Source organism: Narcine bancroftii, chromosome 12, assembly GCF_036971445.1.
Source record: "Narcine bancroftii isolate sNarBan1 chromosome 12, sNarBan1.hap1, whole genome shotgun sequence".
Classification (NCBI taxonomy): domain Eukaryota; kingdom Metazoa; phylum Chordata; class Chondrichthyes; order Torpediniformes; family Narcinidae; genus Narcine; species Narcine bancroftii.
This window is the reverse complement of record NC_091480.1, coordinates 40,325,989-40,347,233: the sequence shown is the minus strand read 5'-3', so window position 1 is coordinate 40,347,233 and position 21,245 is coordinate 40,325,989. Positions and strand designations below refer to the sequence as shown.

The following is a 21,245-nucleotide window of genomic DNA, read 5'->3' as shown; positions in this document are numbered from 1 at the left end:
GTATTACATTTTTTTTTTAAATTTTTTATTTTTCACACCATAAATCACGTTAGCCATGATATACACTTTTTCTTTTTCACACATATACAGTGACTTTTTCTCCCACACCCCCCCCTCTCATCCATTTTAGGTATACAATCTAGGTTGCATTAAGCCAGTCAGACAATGTTGTCATTCAACAAAAATACACCAGAAATTCTACTGAGTCCATTCTTTTCTTTTCTTCTCCTTCCATCAACTTAGGTAATGTTTGTTCCCAGTAGGTTTTCGCTATTGTATTTAATGTAAGGCTCCCATACTTGTTCGAATATTTCAATATTATTTCTTAAACTATATGTTATTTTTTCTAATGGAATACATTTATTCATTTCTATATACCATTGTTGTATTTTCAAATTATCTTCCAATTTCCAGGTTGACATAATACATTTTTTTGCTACGGCTAGTGCTATCTTAACAAATCTTTTTTGTGCATCCTCCAAGTCAATTCCAAATTCTTTATTTTTTATGTTATATGTTACTTAGGAGAAAGATCTCTGGGTTCTTTGGTATATTGTTTTCTGTTATTTTATTTAATATCTGATTGAGATCATCCCAAAATTTTTCTACTCTCTCACATGTCCAGATTGCATGAATTGTTGTTCCCCTTTCTTTTTTACATCGAAAACATCTATCAGATACTGTTGGGTCCCATTTATTTAACTTTTGTGGTGTAATGTATAGTCTGTGTAACCAATTATATTGTATCATACGTAGCCTCGTATTTATTGTATTTCTCATCGTTCCAGAACATAATTTCTCCCATGTTTCCTTTTTTATCTTTATATTTAAATCTTGTTTGTATTACATTTTTAATGTATGACAATAAAAGAACCTTTGAGGTATTCAATGCTGAATAATTGAATTTGATTAGCTCAACTCCATTTCATGATTACCAGCAACTGTAGCAGGCAGGGAGGGCATCATGAAGGTAGGTCACCATGTCCCAAGTCTGAACTACTGCCTCTAACTTAACTCTCATGTCCTTAATTTGACCCAGAGCCACTGAGTCATTTATTGAATGTAGGTAAAGGAGGCCAGTGATCTGCTTTCAAACGCATGCTATGTCTGTAAGGATATCTTTCTGCTGTAAGGTGGCTTCAGTTATGAAACTCTTTGTCAACCTCTAATTTCTAATCAAATGAATTGATTAATCTCATTTTGATTTTGCATCACAAGATGCTGTCCTGGTGCAAGTGTAGCATCTATCCATTTAGATGTGTTCAAATACCAATAGGTAACTATTTAACTGCTTAAGATATCTGGTTTTTGCTGTGTTTGGAAATGGAGTTTGTTTTTGAAACCTAATTTTAATATTGAGTTGGTTCTTTACCCTTCCTTTCAGGTTCCTATAATTGAACTCATCCCCATTCCAGATGCTGTAAACATGTTGTGTGTGGCCTTTGGAAGCCTGGAGATAAGGGAAATAAAGTAAGGCTACAAAAAAAAAACCAAAACATTCTGCATTGCTGACTGAATTAGACTACAAAGTTTTTTTGGGGGGTTTAGCAGTTCACATTATAACCAAACTGTTCGCATTGTGATGTCCCACAATTCTCTGACCACTTTCACATTGTGATAATGCATAGTCAGAATGGGATTGGAAGCCACTGAGTTAACATTTGAGCGTTGTAAAGGTTAACTGCTTCCTGATGAAATGTTTTAGAAGAGAGAAGGCTGTATCTGGTGCAGAGAGAAATCTATTTTTAAACAATGCCTCTGTTATTCTAATAATAGACCCTGAGAGAAATTTTTAAAACTGTTTAAAATGTAGACATGCAGCACAGTAACAAGCCATTTCGGCCCACATGTCCATGCTGCCCAATTTACACCCCATTAACCTACACCCATGGTACATATTTGAATGGTGAGAGGAAACGAGCCCCTGGAGAAAACCCATGCAGACACGAGGAGAATGTACAAACTCCTTACGGTGCTGGATTTGAACCCTAGTCCAGTCCCATTCGCTGGCACTGTAAAGATGTTGTGCTAACTGCTGCGCCAACCGTGCTGCCCTCTACAGTTCTCAGCTCAGATGAAGTCAACTGGTTTCTCTCTTAATAAAGATGGATCTTTTCTCTCCCCCCCCCCCACACTTATAAGGATATTACACTCTACGGAGAGAGGCTGCTTGGAACATACTTTGCTGCAAGCAGGAGATATAAATGCAGTGCTGGGGTTGGCTGGAAGGAGGCTGGTCTGCTCTTGTGGCACACTCCAGAGTCAGACCATAGAATTGAACACCCTCTCCAAAGATGGAAGGTCAGAATCTAATGTGTACATTTTGTTATTTTAGTTCTTTGTTGATTTTCTCAGATCAGGAACTCCTCAGCTAGAAGACCATTCTGGTATGTGTACTCAGAGTTAAAATAATGGAATGGTTTGGAGGGTTCAGGAGAAATAGATGAAACAACAAAAAACGAGGTTGGTATCAACCTTCAGCTCTGGTATAGTCTGCTAAGTGGAATAGAAGACCAGTCAAATAGAATATTACACCAGCATGAGAATTTAACTATTCTGATTTCACTCCAAAGGTCTAAGCAGACCAAACCTAATGAGCAAAATACTCAATTTTTTTTCCCTTTTTCTTATTGTGTTAAAAATGTCACAAGATAATGCTGAAACAACATTCAAAATGCTGGAGGAACTCTGGTCAGGCAGCATTCATGGAAGCCACAGATAGTCAACATTTTGAGCTTAAACCCTTCAGGAATCGCCTGCTGAGTTATTTCAGCATTTCTTGTTTCTCCAGTTTCCATCATCTGCAACCTCTCTTGTTAATTTGCAAGATTATGCTGACTTTTTGATAATGACAACAGAATGATGGTTTTGGAAGTTGTGCCGCCATAGCATAAGAAGGACTGTGTGACTTGTATCATAAATGAGGTTTGCATTAGTAAGTTCCCATGGAGGTCTCTCCTGAGCCTTGACACAGAAAATAGTTCCAAAATAGAGAGAAAAGGAAATATTTTATGTTAATTGTATTGTTGGTGTGGATTTACTGACTGAATTTTATGGTTAGGAGTGAGCGATCTATGCAACTCATCCCACCCAATGAGATGGTTCTGGCTTTCAGTGAAGTTGAAGGGCAAATGGAAGCTTTGATCGGATCAACTATAATGAGCAACATCGTCATTTGGTGAGACTTGATCCATTTGTGTTTCTTTATCAACACTATAACAATGAACAATGATTTAGCTGGAAGCATACTGTCACAAGGTTATAATCCATTACAATTACTTGAGAGCCCAAACCTCGGTTGATATTCCAGTATAATGCTAAGTGAGTCCTGTGCAGATAGGAGTTGTTTTTTTTTTAAAACCATTGCCTTGTCTCCATCTTGGGTAGATGTATAGGATTCTGTGGAAGAAAGTGAGTGAGTTATAATTGATGGTCAGGGACCAATATGTATCCCTAAATCAGCATCACTTTTAAAACACAATCTGGTTATTACTTTGCTATTTGTAAGATCTTGCTGTGTGCAAATTAGTTGAGAGGTTCATAGCCAGAATTAACATGTACCCACCTGTGGTCTGGACCCACTGCAATTCTACCATCACAGTCACTCCACAGCAGGTGCAATATCACTGGCTCTCCAATCAGCTCCGGATCACCTCGACAATAACAATTGTAATGGATAAATATTGGGAGGAATTTGGTAAGATTAGAGTGAGTTACATACATACACACATTTTAAAACCGATCTTATTTGAAATACTAATAATTCATATTCAGTAACATTGCAGGATCTATGGAGAATGCTATGCACATTTCACAAGTAGCTGGTAATTGAAATGACTTCATAAAATGAATAGGCCATTGTCTTGGAGGAGACAAACTGGCTGTTTCCAAGTACCTAGAGAGTGCTCACAGAAAGGTCACTGCTGGGTTTTGTTTACCTAAAGGCAACAGCTTGACCAAGAAGGAGAACTCCTGTGGTTTGCTGAAGAAGGTGGGGATTTTTTACAAGTGAGAGAGTACATGAGCTTTCTAGCAGTCTCAGTTGGAGAGAGAGAAGACAAGCTCAACAAGCTCTCTCAGCCAGTGTGTGTGTGACACTGAAAGAGACTGAACAGTCACGGCTGAAACAAGCCAGGAAGAGCTGGTTGGAAACAGAAAGTTCCAGAGCAGTGGATGGATGGAAGTGCTAGCTGTCTGATGTTTCTCGTGGAATAAACGGAACAGAAAGGAACTATGTGAGCCTGAAAGAAAGAGGTTATCATTTGGAGAACCCTGATGGGGCAAGTTTCATCAGCGAGACATTGAGGTGTCTAATGGTGGTATCTCAGTTGTTGAAATCCTGGAACAAACCCCAGAAGAACCTTCCTGAGCAGTAAATATTTACCTTTCGAGCACCAAAGCCTGGTGAACTTTATACATGTTAAATTCTGTGAACAGTATATGAATTGTGTGCAACCAGAGAACTTGGAAGAAGGAGAAGTGAGATTGAACTGTGAACCAAAGAACTTATCTTAAATTTACACACACATATTACATATACGTGCGCTTAGAATTAGAAGGGGGTTAATTTAGGTTAGTTAAGTACAGAGATAAGTTAAAGTTTGATACTGTTTTAATGTTTAAAGATAATTAAAAACAACATTTGTTTAAGTAACTACTTGTCTTTGTGAATGTCTATTGCTGCTGGATTTTGGGGTCCTTTGGGTTCGTAACACAATTCTTACATATGGCTGCTCAGCCTTCAACACCATTATTCCCTCAGTGCAAGTCAGCAAGCTCCAAACCTTGGCCCTCTTGTCGGACTCTGGCTTTACCTTGCTCTTAATTTAGTCTATGTGTAATCTGAGTCCAGCATGTTCTTTGAATGAAGTGATAGGAGAAGGTATTCGGTTCAACAGTCAATTTATTACACAGCACAAGAATAAAACTTAACAGAGCTCTGGGTCAGTCATTAGTTCATAGGTCACCTGCACAGTGAGCTATTCCCCAAGACTGACCCCTATTGTCCAGTTGGCTCAGTTTATATAGATCAACCTTATCATACAGAACAAAAGTTGTCTTCCTTTGCTAGATCTTTTTGCATAAGGGTTATCACAAGTCATCTCCTGTTTTGCAGATATCTGGGGTGTAGCGCTCCCATCTTAATCCTCCAAGCCAGACTATCCTGTTGATTGGATCAGAAATTAATTCATCCCCAGATATTTCTAATCACCATTCTGTTCTTGTCTGGCCAATTTCTGCTGTTCTCTTTAACACCTCCTCCTGCCTTAATCTTCCTCCTAGACTGGTTTTCCATTCCCTTTGTTTCTTGCAGGCCATTCTTTGTTCTGGTCCGGCCTGTGTCTCCTGTGCTACTCACCACCTCCTTCAGTTTGAGCATTCCTCCTAAATCGTTTTATGCATTTCCTCCCCCTGTATTTTGGGAGTAGACAATTTTGCTCAGCCAACTTTGCTCCATGCTGTGATTGCCACTTAATCACATTCCTCTTTTTCCCTGAACCATGCAGTACATATAAACTTATTAATTAATCATTTCTTTCATAATGTTTTAACCCCTAGATTCCAACATGAAAACGAGACCAACCACCAGTTAACTTATGGGTCCAAGAGCTCAAGAGTTTTTGCAAGGACCGGCATCTCCGACCCCTTGTTAAACTTAACCTCACAAACTTGGCCATTATGAACACACTTCAGTTCAGTGTTCAGAAATGTCAGTCCAATCCGCAAAGTACTGTTTCGGTTAGTTATGGGCCTCCCAGACTGACCACAAACCCTTTGTACAGTTGTTTCCTTCTCCAGATGCTTCAAAGGCTAGGAACAACATCACCCATAGTCCCCACATAGTGTCTATCACAGCCCCCTTCATTGTCTTGATGCCAATAAATTGATTATACCGTCAACCACTGATACACAGTCACCGTAGTCCAATAGTCTCTTTAAAAAAGGGAACGTGTTAAGTGTTCTTAGTCCGCAGTTGCTTCACATGTTCTCAATCATCTCCGTTCGAATCTGTTCCAGTGTCCGTGTCGGTGGGTCCGTTGCTGGACACTGACTCCAATGATACCACGTCTCGCCTTTTCCCTGTAGTCGAACTGCGTGGGACGTCCTCTCCACCACTCTGTAAGATCCTGTCCACCTGGGTTCCGACCACTTTCTCTTGATGACCTTTAGCAGAAGCCTCTCCGCGACTGATGGTATCAGTGTTTCCCCTTTTCTGTTGGGACTTGTGACCTGTTGTGAAAAATCTGACACCAGAGCCGTTAGTTTTTCATAATAAAGCTTGCATCCCATTGAACTTACCTCATTCTTCGTAGTCTGAATTCCGGCTCCTGGTCCCGGAAACTGGTGCCCTGTTTGTAGTTCATATGGAGTAAATCCTGTCACAGAACTTACCGAACTCCTTATTGACATTAATGCCAGGGGCAACGCATCCACCCAATTTAGTTTGGTCCGTGCCTGTACTTTCCCGATCTTACCTTTTATTGTTTGGTTCATCCTCTCCACTTTCCCTTGGGATTGTGGATGGTACACCGTTCCAAAGGCATGTTTCAGTCCCAGCATTGCTTCTACCTCCTGTAGATCGTTATTCTTAAAATGACTTCCATTATCGGACCTAATTTTTCTGGGAAATCCGTGTCTCGGAATATACTGGTTGATCAGGAATTTACATACCGTCCTTGCATCTTCCCTTTTGGCAGGGATTGCCTCCGGCCACCCTGTGAACACATCTACTGCTACTAAGAGGTATCGATAGCCACTTACCCTCTCAATCATGTCCGTATAATCAAGTACGATTTCCTGCCCTGGTAACTTAGGTAGCGGGAACTGACCTTCATGTGGCTTTACAGTCGCCTTTACATTGAAAGCTATACATACCTCACACTCTCTAATATGGTTCTCCACCATCGCCGGCAGGAAGGGGTGCCACCAATGTATCAAGTACCTTATCATCTGCTTCTTTCCACAGTGTGTTAGCCCATGCGCCTCCTCGAGGAGGGGTTTCATGAGTCCAGATGGTAAAACTGGCCTCCCGTCTATCGATCTCCATAGTCCTTGATCCTCAGTTGCCCCCCTTTCCTCCCATACAATCCTTTCCTGAGGTGATCCCTTTGCTTGTTCCTGTATTATTACTTCTACCCTACACAGTGGTAATAAGTCATGTGCTGTTCTGTCTGCCTGTATCATAATAAACTGAGGGCCGTATCCTGCTGCCCTTTTAGCGGCCATGTCCGCTTCCTGATTTCCCCGAGCCACCATCGTATCTGTTCTATCATGTCCTTTACATTTAAGAACTGCTAATGCCCTTGGTTTCAGGAGGGCCTCAGCCAGTTTCCTAACGTCCTTCTCGTGTTTAATTGGGGTCCTTGCTGCTGTTAAAAACCCACTTCTAATCCATTGACTAAGTTCAACCTGTATTGTCCCTACCACATATGCCGAGTCTGTATATATATTGACCTCCTTCCCTTCTGCCTATTCTAATGCTGCTATCATTCCCTGTAGTTCTGTGAGTTGTGCTGACTCCTTTCCTCTCACTGTCCCTGTAATGATTTCTTCAAATCCTCCTGTAGTTTTTCGTACCACCGCATAGGCAGCTTTCAATCCATCTGTGGGGTGCCTGTAACAACACCCATCTGTAAACAAGGTTTCATCTGGTTCTCTTAAGGGTGTAGCCTGTAAGTCAGGTCTTATTTTAATATCCTTCACTACCCTCTTCTCACAACAGTGTAGTTCTCCCTCTCCCATATTGTCTGCCATGTTAATGCCTTCATGGGTAACTGTAACATTTGGAGCATTCAGGATCTTTTCTAGTCTCATCTGCCTTAGCGAAGTCATTGTAAATGCTGTCGAGCTCACAAATGCTACAATGCTATGTGTTGTTAATACCGTCAGGCCATGTCCCATTACTATGTGTGCCACCTTTTGTAAAATCTTTGCTACTCCCGCTGCATGTCTCGTACATGGTGAGTGCCTGTCTTCCGTCGGGTCTAGTGTGATACTCACATACATGAGCACACATCTTCCACCCCCTTTTTTTCTGAAAAAGAACACCATCAATTGTGTGTGCTTTTTCAGAAACATCCAAAAAGAAAGGTAGTTTATAATTTGGAATCGCCAAATTTATAGCTGTTGTAAGAGCTTGCTTCAATAGAATAAAACTCATCTCAGCCTGTGCAGTCCAATCAAGTGTAGCTCCCAGATTCCTCATCCCCTGCTCATTCACCAAAGTTCGCAGTGGATGTGTCAACTCACCATACGATGGGATAAACTGCCTACTATAACCTAACAAACCCAAAAACGAAAGCATCTCTTTTACTGTCTTTGGTTTTGGATGATGTAGTATCGCTGTTCGATGTGCAGGAGAAATCCCTGTGCCTTTCGCTGAGACCATTCTCCCTAAAAAGGTGACCACCTGTCTGCAGCATTGCAGCTTTGAGCGAGAGACTTTAAAGCCTGCCTTGAACAGCTGCACGAGCAGGAGACAGGTGGCCTCCAAACAGGAAGTATGATCAGGTGCTGCTAATAGGATGTCATCTACATACTGGATCAGAACTACCCCACCTGGTAGTGCTAGCCCCCCCAGCTGTTCTTTCAACACCTGATTGAAAATCCCTGGAAATAAGATAAAGCCCTGCGGAAGCCTAGTATACCGCAACTTTCTACCTCTATACGTGAACGAAAACACATCTCTTAATGGTTCTGCCAGCAGCAAGCAAAAGAAAGCATTCGCTAAATCTATGCAAGAGAACCACTTGTGGTTAGGGGTTAAAGCAGTCATGGCAGTATATGGGTTTGGTACTGAAACTGTGGGTGTTCACACAATACCATTGATGCGCCTTAAGTCTTGGGCCATCCGATATTTGCCCGTGTCCTGTTTCGGAACAGGTAAGATGGGTGTATTCCAACTAGAACACGAATGTTCCAACACCCCTGAATACATAAGGCCATCAATGGTATCTGCCAAACCTTCCTCAGCTTAAGGTTTGTGGAGATACTGCATCTGCCAAATAGGGGTGTAATCTGACAGTTCGAAGGTTATGGGATCAACCTGCTGACAAAAACCCACATCTGCTGATCCCATTGACCACAGGTTCTCAGGGAGAGAATCTAGCATCGGGGCCGAGTCGGGGTGATCCATCTTCTCTCTACCATGAAAGCGTTCAATCTGTCTATGCTCAAGGAGGACTCGATCATATGTCGGGGACAAAATTCTGTATGCCTGACCAGATGAGGAGAACTGCACTGTCGGTATTTGGGTGTCAGACCAGTCACTAAGGGACCTCAAGTTCCGACACATCGGTCCCAAATCTTTTGCCTGATGAGTAGTGCCAATTGCAAGGGTGACATGAGGAATGGCCTCACCTGCCATCGCATACCATTCCAGCTGTTCAGATGTCAGTGCCACCGCAGCGGCCACTCCCTCCTTTCCTACCACTATGTAGTCCGAATTAATTTCCCATAGCATGCCCTCTACCTCTTCATAAAAGGCATGCTGATACATTTCATCCCCATCCCTATTGTAAAAGAGGGTCATATGGGGAGGGTCCGAGGGAGGGGTATACGGGTGTAACGTCTGGATCCACGGCTTCCATTGATTATAAGGCTTTAGCAGCCCTCCCTTCAGTGGGTCCTCTGGTTGCAACAGCCCCCAGTAAATGTCAGCCCATTGTCCCTCAGACGTGGATCCTCCAGCTGCTGCCAACAACATCTGAGAACCGGAATGAAGTGTAGTTACTGAACAGTTCATAGAATATCCATTTGGAAAGGTGACCTCTATTCCGCTGGGTCCACAAAGGATCGATGCTCCGCACTTGACCAACAGGTCTCTGCCCAAAAAATTGGTAGGGCACCTGGCTGACAAAATGTATTGATGTGTAAAAGTCTGTCCCGCCACCGAAGCGACTAGTGGTGTAGAAAACGGCAGATTTTCTGGTGTACCCGAGAACCCTATCAGCTGGACGCTAGAGGATGATGTTTTATCTTGAAATTCAGTGCCAGTGAGTGTTGAAAATCTGGCTCCCATATCCACTAAAAAGGATACTTCCATGTCCATTACTTTCTTTGGCTTGGCTTCGCGGACGAAGATTTATGGAGGGGGTAAAAGTCCATTACTTTAATCTGCAGGAAAGGGTCTGCCAACCTAGCCTGCTCGTGGGTGCTCGGGCTCCGTCACTGTGGGCAATATTGCTCCTCCTCTGTCAGCAAAGGGAATTGTCTCTTCGGAGCTAGAGCCGCATAGGGTGCCTGATGTACTGGGGGTGGCACTGACGATCTCTGGGGCTGGACCCAATGCTCATTTTGTGGTGGTCCATATCCCCTTCCCCCAGTGTCCCGAGGATCCCAAGCTAGGGGGCAGTCACTCTTCCAGTGTCCTGGCTGACCGCATACAAAACATACGGCTGGTTGCATTCGTGGAACACCCCGACCTCTCCCTCTTACTCGGAATCCCCCCATTGGACCTCCCGTTCTGCCCACATAGGTGGGACCCGGTGCCCAATATGGGGCTGGGTGCCAACTCATATTATTCCCTTGTGGTGGCTGCGGTGGCTGCTGAATCATCTGGTTCGCACCCTTTGAGGAAATCTTTTTTGCCTCGTTTGCCTTTTTCCTAGCCTCTTCCAATTGAAGCTTAAGGAGTTGCACTTGTGCCGACTCCGTAGTTTGTTTGTCCTCCTTTTGCTTAGCCCTGTAACGCTTCATGTGATGGGTCAAATGTTTTTCCCATTGCTCACTCGAGCAGCCAGGAATATCAGGGTTATTCTCTCTTTCTTTGTTTTTTTTTCTTTGGCTTGGCTTCGCGGACGAAGATTTATGGAGGGGGTAAAAAGTCCACGTCAGCTGCAGGCTCGTTTGTGGCTGACCAGTCCGATGCGGGACAGGCAGACACGATTGCAGCGGTTGCAAGGGAAAATTGGTTGGTTGGGGTTGGGTGTTGGGTTTTTCCTCCTTTGCCTTTTGTCAGTGAGGTGGGCTCTGCGGTCTTCTTCAAAGGAGGCTGCTGCCCGCCAAACTGTGAGGCGCCAAGATGCACGGTTTGAGGCGTTATCAGCCCACTGGCGGTGGTCAATGTGGCAGGCACCAAGAGATTTCTTTATGCAGTCCTTGTACCTTTTCTTTGGTGCACCTCTGTCACGGTGGCCAGTGGAGAGCTCGCCATATAATACGATCTTGGGAAGGGCACACAAAACTCAAAACGGTCAACCAGTTTACCTATCTCGGCTGCACCATTTCATCAGATGCAAGGATCGACAATGAGATAGACAACAGACTCGCCAAGGCAAATAGCGCCTTTGGAAGACTACACAAAAGAGTCTGGAAAAACAACCAACTGAAAAACCTCACAAAGATAAGCGTATACAGAGCCGTTGTCATACCCACACTCCTGTTCGGCTCCGAATCATGGGTTATTCTCTAATGCCTCCCTAACTACAGCTGGCAGTCCACTCATTACTGCAGCCCTAAAGAGTGTAGTCTGCAAGGGATCTGTGGCTGGGTGTACTCCTGCTTTATCAGTCCAACTCTCCCTACACTGACTCAAAAAAGTCGAGATCTCCTCATCCTCTTTTATGGAAAAGGTCAGGGACTGCATGACACCGGGGGGAACGGGGAACTTATCTCTCATTGCCCCTCCTACTGCCGTAGCATGGTTAGCAAATGGCTCGGCATTGAGGCACCTAGTGATTCCTGCGATCATTTCTACCTGCTGTATCTCCCACAACCCAAGCTGTTTACCCAATAATGCTCTCCAATCCCCTATGGCTATCTTATGTCCCATCGTATATTGGCAGAACTTTCCCATCCACGCTCCACCTCCCTCAGTCGGAGGTGGCATTTTGTCCAAAATACAATTCATGTCGGTGAATGAGAAGGGTTGATACCTTTCCCCAATTTGCGGACCCTCATAAATTAGCGGCATCTGTCTATACCTTTCTGAAAGCCGTACTTCCTCCCTGTCCCGCAACGCATATCCCAAAGGGGAACGAGGGTTATCCTGACTCTGTCTTCTGTGTGTGATCATGCTTCCCCTGATCGTGACTGGCTGTTCCTCCTCTTCATTCTCAACACTCACACTAGCTGGATCAGTATCCTCGTTCTGCTCTCTCTCCCGTTCCCATCTGACACTCGCTGGGTCATTTCCCTTCCTATTCTCCTCTTGTCCCAGCTCTTTCTCATCTGTATTTCCCAAGCCCCTACTATTTTTCCTTACTGCACATCTATTGTTCTGTACTTCGTGCACCCACTCTTTTGTTTCCTCCACTCTCTCCTGTGCAACTCTCTTCAGTCTCTCCTTCGCCTCATGTAGTTCTGGACCTGTTAACTCAGTGACATTCACTATTCCCTCACTTATCTGCATCGCTGGCATTTGGGGAATAGGGTAAGGTGGTGGCAATGTCTCCGGTAACTCTGGATATAACAGGGCTGACGGCTTCACCTCCCCCGTATTCTCCTTAGTGTTATGGGATCCCTTTTTAATATCATGTTGAAGGTTCGCTTCCACAGCCATGCAAGCCAATGTCATAATGTGTAAATCTGCCCTTCTCTGTTCCTTCACTTCTCTCTGTTGTTTAAACCTTCTTCTATTCCATATAGATCCTTGTCCTTTTGCCTCATGTTCCTGTACCTCCTTGGCTGCTTCCCTCTCTGCTTCTCCTAAGTACAGTACCAGCCGGATTTTTTCAAACCCTCGTGGTACCTTCCCCTGACTCTGCAGCTCTCTCCATATCTGTTCGTACCGTGCCATAGCCTGTACCTCCTCTCCCTTCGGTAATCCTCCCAGTAATTGATTCCTTGTTTTTTCCCACTGTCGGTTTACAGATGGGGGAACCCCTCTGTCTCCCCCGAGCTCTTGCCCTACATCCCTATTTACTCCTTCCATCTCCGTTCTGATCTTTAACCCTTTAGACTTCGTACTTCACTGGGTCTCTCCCCTGGTAGGATTTTGACACCCTGCAATTTACTTCGTCCCTTCCCACGTTATTATGAACACCAGCAGCACATTACACACGATCCTTAAACAAATACTTATTATAAACTATTATGATACACTAGACGATTCCTAAACAGATACTTATCCACTATAGAAGCAAATAACTATAAAACAATACACCTTCTACAGATACTGATTATACACTACTATGGCACATGATCCATAATCAAATACTTATTACACACTATAGAAACAAATAACTATCACAATACACCTTATTCTAATTGGCCAAGTGTCTAAACCTTTCTCTCGAGATCGCTACGAGGGGACTCCAACCCCGTTCTACTAGGGGGACTCTAACCCCCTTTTTTCTACAGGGGACTCCAACCCCGTTCTACTAGGGGGACTCCAACCCCCTTGTTACTACAGGGGACTCCAACCCCGTTCTACTAGGGGGACTCCAACCCCCTTTTGTTTTATTCTTTGGCTTTAACGAGGGCTTTTGCAGAGTAGTGACAACACACAATTTTATCGTTGCCAATAGCAGAACTTCGTTTAAACAGGCGTCTGCTTACCTCCCTTTGTTGAACGGTCACTTGTTGTTATCACCACACCACAATCGACCGGTGTTTTGTATCTTTTTCTTCCGTCACTTCTCCATCTTCATCACATCGGGGTCACCAAATTGTCGGACTCTGGCTTTACCTTACTCTTAATTTAGTCTATGTGTAGTCTGAGTCCAGTGTGTTCTTTGAATGAAGTGATAGGAGAAGGTATTCGGTTCAACAGTCAATTTATTACACAGCACAAGAATAAAACTTAACAGAGCTCTGGGTCAGTCATTAGTTCATAGGTCACCTGCACAGTGAGCTATTCCCCAAGACTGACCCCTATTGTCCAGTTGGCTCAGTTTATATAGATCGACCTTATCATACAGAACAAAAGTTGTCTTCCTTTGCTAGATCTTTTTGCATAAGGGTTATCACAAGTCATCTCCTGTTTTGCAGATATCTGAGGTGTAGCGCTCCCATCTTAATCCTCCAAGCCAGACTATCCTGTTGATTGGATCAGAAATTAATTCATCCCAAGATATTTCTAATCACCATTCTGTTCTTGTCTGGCCAATTTCTGCTGTTCTCTTTAACACCTCCTCCTGCCTTAATCTTCCTCCTAGACTGGTTTTCCATTCCCTTTGTTTCTTGCAGGCCATTCTTTGTTCTGGTCTGGCCTGTGTCTCCTGTGCTACTCACCACCTCCTTCAGTTTGAGCATTCCTCCTAAATCGTTTTATGCATTTCCTCTCCCTGTATTTTGGGAGTAGATAATTTTGCTCAGCCAACTTTGCTCCATGCTGTGATTGCCTCTTAATCACATTCCTCTTTTTCCCTGAACCATGCAGTACATATAAACTTATTAATTAATCATTTCTTTCATAATGTTTTAACGCCTAGATTCCAACACTCTGCACCCTTAACGTCCTCTTCAGAAGACGACAGTCAGTACGAATTGGAAACAATGTCTCTTCCTCACTGACATCTTCCTCACTGACAATCAACACAGGCGCACCTCAAGGATGCGTGCTTAGCCCACTGCTCTACTCACTCTACTCCCACAACTGTGTGGCTAGGCACAAATCAAATGCGATCTACAACTTTGCCGATGACACCATGGTTGTTTGCAGAATCACAGATGGCAATGAACAAGCGAACAGGAGGGAGACAGATCAGCTCATTAAGTGGTGTAACAACAACATCCTTGTACTCAAAGTTAGCAAAATCAAGGGGATAATTGCAGACTTCAGGAGGAAATCCGGAGAACACAAACCAGCCCAGTGGAGGGGCTCAGCGTTGGAGGGGCTCAGCGTTGGAGGGGGTCAAGTACTTCAAATTCCTGGATATCAACATCTCCAAGGATCTGTCCTGGAGCCTCCTTGTCAATGCAATCATGAAGCAGGCTCACCAGCTACTATACTTTGTGAGGTGTCTGAGGAGATTCAGTACGTTACCGAAGACTCAAAAGCATCTACAGGTTTACAGTGAAGCACATTCTGTCTGGTTGCATCACTGTCTGATATGGTGGTGCCAACATTGAGGATGGGGGGAAAAAAATCTCCAGAGTGTTGTTAACTTGGCCTGTGACATCACAGGCATCAGTCTTCACTCCATTGAAGACATCTACAAGAGGCGGTGTCTTAAGAAAGCAGCCACTATCCTCAAGGATCCCACCATCCAGGCCGTGTCCTCTTCACTCTGCTACCATCGGGGAAAAGGGTACAGGAGCCTGAAGACGAGCCTTCAATGGCATAAGGACAGTTTCTTCCCCTCTGCCATCAGATTTCTGAATGAACAATGAAATGTAGACACTACCTCACTTTGTCTTTTTCTTGCACTGTTTTGTTTATTTTGAAATCTGCTGCAAAGCAATAACCTGGTCATGACAATAAATTCTGAATCTGATTCCTATTTCCTGCTTTACAAAAGGGACTACCCTTCAAAAAAGTAATTCATTGGTTTTGAAAAACTATTTAAAAATTCAAGTTTTTTAACTTTTAATTGTACATGGACCATTTTTGTGACAATTTGATCTGATTTCATTTTGTGGCTTGGTTGAAATTAATGTAAATATCATGCAACTAATATAATGCTCAAACACAACCTAAAACCAGAAAGCTGGCAACTTTATAAAAGTCCCCCATCGCCCTCGCCAGTTTCTCTTCTCACTGCTACCTTCTGCATGAAGTACCGAAGTAATTTTTCCAGCCCTTATCAGGCTCTTGGACATCTCTGTACTGCCTTACCCATAACATTACTTAAAACTTCCAAAGATATGTCTCCACTACCAACTTAGCATATTTTTTTAAACTACCAACAACTGAATGTTTATTATAATTTAGTTGATTGTTCTTTTCCCCTTCATCCTTATTATCTTTGTGTGCTTTGCATACCTGGAAGGCTGTAACAAGTAAGACTTCCATTGCATCTGTTCATTGTATATGTATATGACACTAAATTTTATTCATTCCTTAAAATGATAAAATACTCAGGAGCCAAGTTCAGATGCTCTGCTTGCCCTGCAAGCTCCCTTTCTTTCCTAGCTATGGTCTCATTGTTCTCTTTGATACCTTTGTCTTGACATGGTTGGGAGTTTTCTTTTGTTTCCTCAAGCAGGGTTGCAAACATTACTACTGGCTGAACCCAGTTGTGATAAATCGACAAGATAAAAGTGGAATTACACAACTGAAAGCATTTTAATGTTACGCTCTCCTTCATTCTCCTTGTTTTCTTTGGGCACTGCTTGTTTTTGTAAAAATATAAATCATCTGGCATTATTACTGTAGAGGGGTGTCCTAATTGATATTTTGTTTTCCTCTTAGGAACTTGAAGACTGGGCACCTCCTAAAGAGGATTCATTTAAGTGAAAGATACCCTGGCACCATCTGCCAGAAGGCATATTCGCAATCTGTAAGCCGCAGCAGTTTACCCTCCTAACGACAGGCAGTGTAGAATTTTCACAGAACACTGCTTTGTGATATTTCTGCTTCTAACAAGGCTACCAGTGGCAAAATAATGAGAGTCGATGTGCAATAGAATAGATGTAATGATGGTGGGGACTTTGGACCTGCATGTAATCCAGAAGTAAAACATGAAAATCTGTATTCACTGTGGTTGAAGTAAAAACACAATGCTGGAGAAACTCAGCAGGTCAAGCAGTGTCCTTTATATGGGAAAGGTAAAAATACATACAAGTATGCATAGCTTGATGAAGCGCTCAACCCGAAATGTCATTTAGACGCAAGGTTCACGTTGCTTATTTGGAAGACCATAAGACATAGAGCAGAAATGGGCTACTTAGCCCATTGAATCTGCCCCACCATTCAATCTTGAGCATAATTTCCTACTCCGCCTCACTACCCAGCCTGCTCTGCATAACCTTTAATGTCCTAGCTAATCAAGAATTTAAAGCAAGACTGACTCTGGGAGGAAAAATAAACATTGACTATTCATTCAAAGCCCCAGTTGCTTCTGAGCAAAAAATTGTCATTAAATACTGAATGTTTGCTTCTAATAATGTTATGAAATCCAGATATACCGCTTTGGAACATTAGATCAACAATATTTAATGTAACTATTTTGGAGCTGTACAATCTCTAGTCCTGCTGGTTGTTTGTTTTCTTGATGAAATAACTTGCAGTTGAAACTTCAACAGTTATGTCAACAATAAGGGAAAGAAAGTGATGTTTCTTGGGGTGACACTGTTAGCGCGGTGCTTCTATTGCACCGCGGTGGTCAGCGCGGTGCTTCTATTGCACCGCGGTGGTCAGCGCGGTGCTTCTATTGCCCCGCGGTGGTCAGCGCGGTGCTTCTATTGCCCCGCGGTGGTCAGCGCGGTGCTTCTATTGCCCCGCGGTGGTCAGCGCGGTGCTTCTATTGCCCCGCGGTGGTCAGCGCGGTGCTTCTATTGCCCCGCGGTGGTCAGCGCGGTGCTTCTATTGCCCCGCGGTGGTCAGCGCGGTGCTTTTATTGCCCCAGCATCCTAGATTCAAATCCAGCGCTGTCTATAAGGAGGTTGTATGTACTCAATGCGTCTGCGTGAGTTTCCTCAGGGTGCTCCGGTTCCCTCCCACCCTTAAAAACGTATGGGGTTTCTTGGTTAATTTGGGTATTTGGGCAGTACGGGCTCGTGGGCTGGAAAGGGCCTGTATGTCTAACACTTTTTTATTTAAATTTTTTTTTTAAAGTTTATGTTTTGACACCTGAAATGTGCATCTATTTCCCCAAAGAGCACTGTATATTTTTCATTCTTGCAGTTTGATTTTTCTCTGCCATTGCATACATGTTCTAGATCATTATCAACATCATCAGATTATGATCTTTGCAAAGAATGCATTGACTTAAAGACTAGAGAGTTGCTTGTTAGTAAATAGAAAGGATGATAACTAAATCAATTTTATCATGAATGCAGCTCCTACATTCACAATAAAAATTCTGCAGAGGTGAAATAAATATAGTAATCATTGTTTTATTTTCTGAACTGTAGGGAATATTGTTCATTCTCCTCAGTTGTCGATACATTGGCACCTGTGAAGGATCGGTTGGAGGACGGATCTGTGTTTTGAGAATGGTTGGAGTTAATCCCATGAATGGGAGGAGTAGACCCATAAGGTCATATACACTACCTGTGGAATGTAGTGGGAGGTAAGTTTTATCTACTAAATATGCATCAATATCTTCCTTATGAAAATGCCTTTTGATGCTCAGTAGAACTCTGGCTATCCATAGATTGGTCACTCTCATCCGCAGTATTAGATTGACCTCTGTGTTAAATGCATACAATCCAACTTCCTTTGGAAAGGTTTCTCTGCAATTTCTATTTTCCCATTGATTGCATGATTAGCATTACATCTTCATGGGCTAGGATTCCCAGCTGTGTTGAGAGGAAATGGAGTTGTCATAATCTGCTTTGGTGACGTACATCAATCATAAACTTGGACTGCCATGTGTCATCAGCTCTTTCTGTTACTCTCTCTCTCGATCAGTTGCATTCTCTCCCTGATGATCCACCTTACTCTCTTAACCATCCGAACCATTAAGAAGTTCACAAAAAAGTTTATAGGTCGTGTAAAAAGGTTTAAACATGACTTTTGAGTAATCTGCACAAAGAAATTTTAAAAAATATTTATAGCACAGTAGAAGCCAATTCTAGTCATTTAAACCCATGGCTCCCAATTACATCCAAATTAACCTACAACCCCGAACATTTTGGAGAGTAGGAGGAAACCAGATAACCCAGGGAAAACCCACAGACACGGGGAAAACGTACAAACTCCTTACAGACAGCGCAGATTTAAACCTAGGTCACTGACGCTGCAATAGCATCAAGTTTACCACTACACTTGAAAGGCTATTCTTTGTTTTGGAATTGTGACTTTGTAAGAGTTTTGTGTGTAAAAGCTCCCAATCTTCTGAACTTGAGAAAGCATTAGTATGATCTGGTTACTGGGGTCCCCAAATCTTTTAGTTTATGGACATCTTCAAGGAATCCTTGATACCTCATTGACCCCCCCCCAACCCACCAGGCATGGAATCCTTGAGGGGGTGATGGTTGGAGTGAGTGGTGGGGGCACTGGACGGGGGTGTGGGGGCACTGGACGGGGGTGTGGGGGCACTGGACGGGGGTGTGGTGGCAGTGCTGGACAAAGTGGGGGGGATGGCGGTAGCGTTGGACATATAACTCTCCGTTCTGTCAGTCCTTCACTCTTTACTTATTAAGAGGCTGAAGCCAAATACCACATGGCGGCCACCAAGGCCAGCTCTCACAAGAGTTGGCCATCCTTGCCATGGTGCTATTTTTTGTAGACCACCCCTGTTTCGACCACAAAAGTTCAATCGACCGCAATTTATTGACCCCCTGGCATTTATCGACCCCTTGGATTATTCTATTGACCCTACAGGAGTCGATATCAACCACTTCGGAGGCCTCTAGGTTAACCTGTCCTCTTAAGGACAAACCTGCCTATGCAGGTGTCATCTTATAACTTTTGGTTACACTTCCATCAATTGCATGTATGCCCTTCCTTGGGTTGGGATACCTGATCTTAACAGTATCACGGTGCTTTAAATCATGTCCTGGAGACCTCGCAGTAAAGGTTAACGTACCTCTCAAATTTTTTGTTGTACTAGTGATTAAGAACACCCAGGTTCCTCTGAATGTCAGTGCCTTTGAAGCTTTTACATTATATTCCATACACATGTTCTTAGAACATATAGAAATCTCCAGAAGTCCATAGTGTTGTGCTGACATGTGTCAAGATTCTTGTCAAGAATCAGTTGATTGAGGTAGGGAGGAGCGAGGGTGTTAGTTGGGTGGGGTGGGGGGTGGTGTTTATATATAAAACTGATTAATCACATTATATATGTACCTAGATGTAGTAATTATTATGTTTGTGATTATTAATCTTAAATAAAATATTAAAAAAAGAATGTTGATTATCAAATAAAACTGATTGGCAAAGAACCACAGTTGACATGAGAAAAACTATTTTTATGCATTGAATAGTTTGGGCTTGAAATACAGATTAATCTGGTAACAGATTAATTTGTACTGAAGAAAAGGGGCTTCTCCAGCACTTTGGTGTATTGCATCACAATTACAGCGTCTGCAGATTTTTCTCTTCTACTTGCTCTGACAGAGCCATTTTTGGCACATTCCACACTAACCATGAGCTACAAATCTAGTTAGTCAACTATGTTCTTTTAATTAAATCAGTAACACATATGTAGGAATATTGTTTTCCTCACTTTATTTGTTGACTATTTCTTTAATCAGGTATGTTGATGGAGGTGTGAAGGGACAGTCCATTGCAGCAATTGTAACTCCTGGAACCCTGGTTCTTTGGGATATACTGTCTGGTCGTATCTCATCTACACTACGACATGACCCCAATGGGGACTGGTCACTTTTTTACTGGGCAGAGGAGGATTGGTGTCTTCTGGCCAGAAAGAATGACAGCACAGTGTATGTATATACAAATGCTTAGGAGCCAAGACACTATCTCAAGATCATCAGTTGTTTATTTGAAACCTGTTTATTTCCTTTTTGGATGAAAAGCACCAAAACACTGAAGGACCAAATGATTTCATCATGAGCAAAGTGATTTTTGATTCTAGTACACAATGTAATGCGCTCTTTAGTGCTTAACTAATATTTATATTTAAATAGTTGTGAAGTTTACTGTTTAACTGTGGTGTTTAGACACCATTGATCCTTTTCAAATGCACTTGGAGGGCAATCCTGGGTGAGTGATGTAAATTGTTTTGTCAGGTGATAAATGAGCAGATTATATCTTCCTCTGTTCACTTGGTTGAAACAATTTGTTTGACATAAAATTGGACAGTTTGTTTTCGAATACACTAGCATTAAAACCAGCTCAGTTCTACTTCCCATGTGGCAGCTTGGATTGTTGCTTTTACCTATTAAGAGGTTAAACCTTGAAAAGTTGGCATATGTCACTTGTTTCCAAAACTAGAGTAAATACTTGTTTAAACAGGCAATGAGAGAGCATTTATAATGTCACAAATCTCTTTATAAATAAAATCAATCAATCACTCTTGTGCATTTTTATATATTTTTACATATCGAGAGATAGAAAAAAAAAAGATGCATCACATGATAGAATCTGACTAATAGTGCCATCAAATGCAGAAATGTGAGCAGCAGAGTTCTTGCACTATGGAGAACATTTTGACAATACTCTGCCTAACTTTTGACCATTTGGTTTCCCATGCCACAGTTTGCATAGTTCTCCATGCGTTTTTATTTAT

At 42.7% G+C, this 21,245-nt stretch overlaps 1 protein-coding gene across 1 annotated transcript in view; it reads left to right on the top strand.

The window, feature by feature from the left end:
• palb2 (partner and localizer of BRCA2) overlaps window positions 1-21,014 on the top strand; it is a 52,917-nt gene extending 31,903 nt beyond the window's left edge. Inside the window, 6 exon segments of the mRNA XM_069904897.1 lie at window positions 1,385-1,470; window positions 2,143-2,301; window positions 3,062-3,178; window positions 16,298-16,385; window positions 17,962-18,119; window positions 20,251-21,014. Coding sequence (XP_069760998.1) covers window positions 1,385-1,470; window positions 2,143-2,301; window positions 3,062-3,178; window positions 16,298-16,385; window positions 17,962-18,119; window positions 20,251-20,461 — 819 coding nt within the window. The 3' untranslated portion in view covers window positions 20,462-21,014.
• The last annotated feature ends 231 nt before the right edge of the window (window positions 21,015-21,245 follow it).